We start from the raw sequence: 6,480 nt of genomic DNA, 5'->3' as shown, positions 1-6,480 counted from the left end.
TGTCAATGTGACTAGCACGTTTTTAGAATAAAAGAAAATATGGTGCTAAAAATTGGGATAAATAACCACAGCTTAAAGGTACGTCAGACGGAATGATCAAAATGTTTACCTTTGACCCACTCCTGACGTCACGTTCCCAAAAAGTCACGTGACGGACGTCCTGAAGAAGGTTGAAAATTTGGTTTTGAAATATGGTACGTCGACTCTGCTTGCGTTGAAAACTCTGACAGTTTGAGCTTGTTATATGCTCAGATGAGCTTTCAGTCATGTCGAAAACCATTCAAAGAACGCTGTAGGAAGACTACAATTTCTTAAAGCTGAACAATACCACTTTTCTTATATCTATAGGAGGCGAAGACGAAGCTATTTTCCACGGCCACCCGGCGACAGCCGGCAAGAAGGCTTTCGCCGTGCAGCTGATTGCCATCAACGGAGAGGAGACCGTGCGGAAGCGGAAGATATACGAGAAGTCTCGCGAGAGGTCGTGGAGCGCCGAGGATTCGGTCAGACGTCTGCTGCAGGAGGTGCTCAGCGCTAACAGGGACCTGGTGGACAGGCACGGCGAGCACATGTCTGCTATCAAGGTATGACACTGCATGGAATATGGATTTACCAAATAATGATAAAAGCCAAGTATGATAATGATTGCTTTACGCGACAAACGACACCGGTATATATTAGCTGTGTGTATAATCTGAAAAATTCAACTTTTGGTGCAGTGGGCCCTGCATACAAAATGTACCTAATCCCAGGTGTCATTATAACTATTATAAGTATTATAAGTATTATAAGTATTATAAGTATTATAAGTATTATAAGTATTATAAGTATTATAAGTATTATAACTATTATAACTATCATAGCTATTATAGCTATTATAGCTATTATAGCTATTATAACTACACTGTATTATAACTATTATAACTATTATAACTACACTGTATTATAAGTATTATAACTATTATAACTATAATAACTATTACAGAACTTTGGCAAATAGGTAACAATAAGTAGCTTAGTAAAATAGATAAGTATAGAATAAAACTTAAAACAACTAAAAATAGGAAAGAAATAATCAAAAGATACCTTAGGCTTTACAATCAGGCGGAGTTATCTAATTGGGTACATGTGACAGCAAATCAGTATTCTTTCTAATAACAAAACAGTCTTTTATGTATTTACCTATTTTTGCACTGTGTGGCTGGTGGATTTAAATATATAATCAAATATATCTGTAAAGTCTATTGAAATCTGTCGTATTTGAAGAGAGAAATTTGAATAGCTTATCACGTAGGACATCATATCTAGAGCATTCCATGATAAAATGAAATTCATCTTCGATTTTCTGTGGGCAAAATGGGCAAAATCTTTGGTCAGGGGCTAAATATAAGTATGCCCCAAGTAGGTCTAACATGTACATTTGAGAATGGTTTTCGAAACAACAAGGTTACATGTCAGGTAAGTCTGGTAATCGGTATATCAGCTATTCAGCTTTCAAAAGCATAGTCAGACTTGCTTGACATTTATCGTCATCGACAAATTCCACTTTTTTATGCAATGTGTGTAGTTTCTCTTGCAAACTATTATTACAGAGATTGGTGTTTTTCTCTTGCCACTTGAAGCCTATCCAGAGTACAGTGTACATATTTGTAAATTATATATATCTTTATATATCTTTTGTTTAGAAAGAGGACCTGGAGATGCTACAGAACATGAGTGAAATCCACCTTTTGACCAACAAGAAGCTGGACCAAGGAAGTGACTTCATCAAGGTGCATCTTGAGGAATATCGCTTTTTCACGTTGCATGTTCTTTAGTGTACCAGTATGTATGTAATTGCCCTGTGTCTCCTCTTGTATCATGAATATTGTAAAAGCGACGCAATTCAGGAGTGCTAAGTACTTGAAATCATTAGTTTCAATACGATAGTGTTTTTGTGCCTTCCTTTCTATGTACTTTGCACTGATGTAGGGTTGACACTTTAACTAAGATCATAATACAAATTTTAGCCATTTTTCTTTCTATTTCACAATATACATGGAGGAGAAGAAGGAAGAAGTTCAAAAAGGTAGTTGATAACCAGATGATGATATTGAAAATCATAACAAACCTTCATTTTGACAGATCGGCAGCGGCAGCTTTAGCACCGTGCACAGGGCCACACGTCAGGGGCGACCTGTGGCCGTGAAGATCCTCAATGAAGTCCAACATACAAGAGACCTGAAGGCCTTCCAAGATGAGTTCAAACTTCTAAGGTACTTCAGAACCTATGGACATTATATAACGCAAAACTGCTGTTGTGATAATCTAGCCTGGTTAACAAATTATATGCTGTTTCAGCTTCCTAGTCCTACATCCTCTCCGCATCTTCAATGCCTAGGTTACACTAAGGCACATTTTGAACTGGCTGCAGTCATGATTTGTCAACCGGGACGGGGGGGGGGGGCGGTACCGAACTTCCGACAAACTGACCCAGTGCTAATGCCCGACAAAATCACGTGTCTACAGCACTTTGGTCGGATAGCTGATGAAGACCGAGAGATTAGGTCGCAAAATTCCAGCATGTCAAATTATTTTGAGTTGGATAACAGTTTATTTGTCATTATGATTTGTTCTCCTTCTCCACAGAGATATGAAACACGCCAACATCGTCCAAGTGGTAGACTGCATCGTGCAGGACAACAGACTGGGGATCATCATGGAGTTTGTGGACGGGGGAAACCTCCGGGACCACCTCAGGAGGTCGGGAGCTCAGGAGAAGGACTTCGTGCTGAGGTTCGCCAAACAGATCGGTCTCGCACTGGAGTACCTGCACGGAAAGGACGTCATGCACAGAGACGTCAAACCAGAAAACGTCTTCGTAAGTCTACGCAGTACCTATTCATGCGACTGAACGTGTACTTTTGTATTTGTACACCTAAGGTACAGAATTGTTGCTTTCTTGGTCCGTTACAGTTTTCCCACACAAATACCAAAGCAGGCAATCTAACATGACGATAACTATATGTCCTCTTTGTCCTGGTTAGAGATACATTAACTATGGTTGATAGTATATATTGATAGGCTATACTGGCTATACAGATCATGGGTACAGATGCAGAATCCTTAATCTCAAAATGTACATGGATTTCAGATTTCAGAGGACCACAGCATCTTCAAGTTGGGTGACTTCGGTCTCGCCCGAGTGACCGAGGGCACACGGCAAACCAAGACCATCATCGGGTCCTACCGCTACATGGCCCCGGAAGTGAAGTCATCGAGCGGGCACTACTCCAAGAAGGCAGACGTGTACAGTTACGGTAGGTACAATTATTTACTCCATGGATATTTGTAACTTGGTACAGGAAAACCTTCAATAAAAAGTGTCTCAAGAATTGGTTCTGAGTAGTTGAAGTAGTTACGTAGTACTTTTTTTAGTTCTTGAGTTTTCTAAGTGCGTTGCCTCTTTTTGCAGCTTTATGCTTGATTGAGCTGATTGGTGGAGAGATGGTCTTCAGCAACATCGCCATACACAAGCATGCGATGGATGAAAAGCTCCGCGGGGGGCTGCCTGACATCCCGGTAAGGATTTACATCATGCCAATGTGAATATAATGATATCCACTAAGGTGTCAGTTCCCAACAGATCAAATGGCACAACTGACTATTGCCATTATAGAGTTAGATTAGTAGATCGTAAAACTTCATGTTAGCCATATAGTTTTATACCACTCCTCAATACTTTCAGTACTCACTGTTCTTGTCAATATCTCTGTTTGCAATTTGCTCACTGGCATGAACTTACAATAAAGAACTCTACATTATGCGTATCTTTTCATAGAAAAACTGCGATGAGTTTGGGCCGAGGATGAAACCAACAATTGGAGGATGTCTGAGAGTGGAGGCACAGCGGCCGTCCATGTCTAAGGTAAAATGTACAATCATTGTAAATCTTGTTTTATATTATTACTTTGTAATCTCATTGTTAAATATCCTTAAAGTAGGCTCAACGTTAATGTTAAGTGAAGTCACTTCTTATACTATCATGAAAGTTCATCTGTGTTGGTAGTTACATGTTTAAAGTTAAAACTTTAGATCCAATAAAGTTCTTTCACCTAGAGCGGAAGACCGGTAACTATGGTCTTCCTCAGTCATCTGACCCAGTGAGGCTTGTCACGTGGCTATTTACATCAGGGCCTATCACTTTCACTCAACCGCGACGGGGGTTGACATAGTCTACCAGATACCTTTGACCCAGTGTTGACGTCACGCCTCAAAGAAGCCACATGATAAAGCCTCACTGGGTCAGATTACTGAGGAAGACCATAGTGACCGGTCTTCCGCTCTAGGTGAAAGAACTTTATTGTGTTGGACTGGTCGAAAGCTGTAGGTGAGAAACCTTTAAATTTACTGTGTTGGATCTAAAGTTCAACTTTAAACAAGTAAAATCTGAGATTCTATACCTCCGGGCTTTTTATTGTATATTTTTATATGTTGTTTACAACAACTAGGGTTTTAAACAAAGAAATTATCGAGACCGGACACCCCTCTGTGCGAGGGTTCACCTTCGTGGACGAGAAGGACAATACCTAATACACGCCAAAGGTCAACGGTCGCGACCACTTTCACGCTCAGAGGGGTGTTTTGGGCCACCAAAAGGCACCATTTTCACGCCCCAAAACACATATACAATAAACACAAAAGAACGTGCATTATCTGCAGCAAAACATATACCGAGTCTCAAAAGAATCCGTCCACCCAAACGCGAGAAACAGCTGCGAAGACGAAAATCTAAATCTCTCACAAAACCCTTCCGCGGAAGGATGTCTCCTCCCCCGGAGGTAACAAGTTAAGTGAAATCCTCTTTTTTTCGACCAGGTGCTGCAGATGCTGTTTGGTTCCGCCCCTTTGAAGACTGACACAGGGCACATCGAGCTCCTCTGCCTGGGTACCGGAGATGCTGCAGCTGGTACGTCGTGAAAACTTTAGAAACTTTCTTACGTGGCGTAACTTTGAATATTGCTTGACAAGCCACATGCACACTATCTACCGTAGATTGAAATCATAACTAATCATTACAATGACAATGACTTGTGATCTACAATTCGCTTGGCATTTCTGTTAGCCACTCTTCCTGTGGTACATGTAATACATACGTGTGATACATGTTGTCTGTCATGATGATGATGATGATGATTAGTTTATTGGAAGGAATTCAACACAATCTGACATAGCAGTCGGCAGACTGAATTAGCGTCAGACTTTACAGAAAGTATCAAAATCAATCAAGTGGATAAAATGTAATAACACTTAAATATATTAACACATTATGAAATATTTACAGTTAATTTAGTTCTTTTGTCACACAGAGATGCATAAAATCTATACCACATTTAACGTCATTGGACGTCTCATTTCATTACCTATACTACAGCTACATTTGAGGGCATCCCTAGTTCTTCAGTGACGGTCATGTTCAACGGTTCCCCGGTAATACTGATAAATGTCGGACTGGGAGTTCTCAGGTCCTGCCAGGAGCTTGCAGGTTGGTTTATTTTATCAATACGTATCTTAACTGTTGTTACATCATGTCACACTGTATCTATCATTCTTCTCTGTATGAGGCTTATTCTAGTGAGTCAAATTAGATAAAAGATGCCTTTGTAGGAAGTTTTTATTTACCAAAGTAGAATAATGTAATACTTTGTAGATTATTAAGTCGTCGCCTTATATGATGCTGCATTGTTTTTAATTATCATGTCATGTGTATAAGCAGTGCAAGCCCTTTGTAATAGCCACTGGCTAGTTGGGCTACCCTGGCTGTGAGAGGGTCGAACTTAAGCCAAACCAATACCAATGAACTGAATGAATCCAACCTGCCACTGAAAACATATATACGTAACAAGCTATTCACATATCTCGAATCAAGTACCATAGATTTCAAGAGTCTCGATGTTACAGACAGATTTGAATATATCTTTACATGTAATGAACCCCACAACGCAAAAATAGGTAGATATATAAAGGAATGCTTTGCTATTAGAAAAAATACGGAAACTTGTGATTAGCCCACTCGGTTGTTACACTTTATCAAAGACATGTGCTATCCCTTATTATTTGAATAATTATGATATAGATATGTTAGGTTTTATTCGACATTAGGTCTTATTCAACACACTTATTTTATTGTTGTTACTCTCTTTATGTAGTTTGCCATACATTGTACCATGTGGAATTGTCGTGCAATAAAGTTATTCTTCTATATTCTTCAGGACAGCTGCCGAACCTGGTCTTCGTATCGTCGCGCCATTCTGACCACGCCGGTGAGCTGTCTACCCTGGTGAACCAGAAGGTCCTTCAACAAGGAGAACAACAAAGACATGATGCCCAGCTGACGATCCTTTGTCCGGAACACGCCCTAACTCCACTACAGAAACGATGTCAGGATGATAATTGTGACGACACGGTACTGTAACACACACATCTCCAAAGAACAGTTAC

The 6,480-nt window shown here is 40.0% G+C and overlaps 1 protein-coding gene across 1 annotated transcript in view; it reads left to right on the top strand.

Annotated features, from left to right (window-relative positions):
- Window positions 1-6,480, top strand: part of LOC109485203 — a 23,318-nt gene extending 16,838 nt beyond the window's left edge. Inside the window, exons 10-19 of the mRNA XM_019788652.1 lie at window positions 349-584; window positions 1,686-1,772; window positions 2,125-2,255; window positions 2,629-2,860; window positions 3,134-3,299; window positions 3,455-3,561; window positions 3,821-3,907; window positions 4,858-4,948; window positions 5,414-5,524; window positions 6,252-6,480. Of these exons, the coding sequence (XP_019644211.1) occupies window positions 349-584; window positions 1,686-1,772; window positions 2,125-2,255; window positions 2,629-2,860; window positions 3,134-3,299; window positions 3,455-3,561; window positions 3,821-3,907; window positions 4,858-4,948; window positions 5,414-5,524; window positions 6,252-6,454 (1,451 nt within the window). The 3' untranslated portion in view covers window positions 6,455-6,480. The remainder of the gene's footprint in view (window positions 1-348; window positions 585-1,685; window positions 1,773-2,124; window positions 2,256-2,628; window positions 2,861-3,133; window positions 3,300-3,454; window positions 3,562-3,820; window positions 3,908-4,857; window positions 4,949-5,413; window positions 5,525-6,251) is intronic.

This window comes from Branchiostoma belcheri, unplaced genomic scaffold (genome assembly GCF_001625305.1).
Source record: "Branchiostoma belcheri isolate BF01 breed outbred unplaced genomic scaffold, Haploidv18h27 scaffold73, whole genome shotgun sequence".
In the NCBI taxonomy this organism is placed as follows: Eukaryota; Metazoa; Chordata; class Leptocardii; order Amphioxiformes; family Branchiostomatidae; genus Branchiostoma; species Branchiostoma belcheri.
This window is presented reverse-complemented; position numbering and strand designations above follow the sequence as displayed.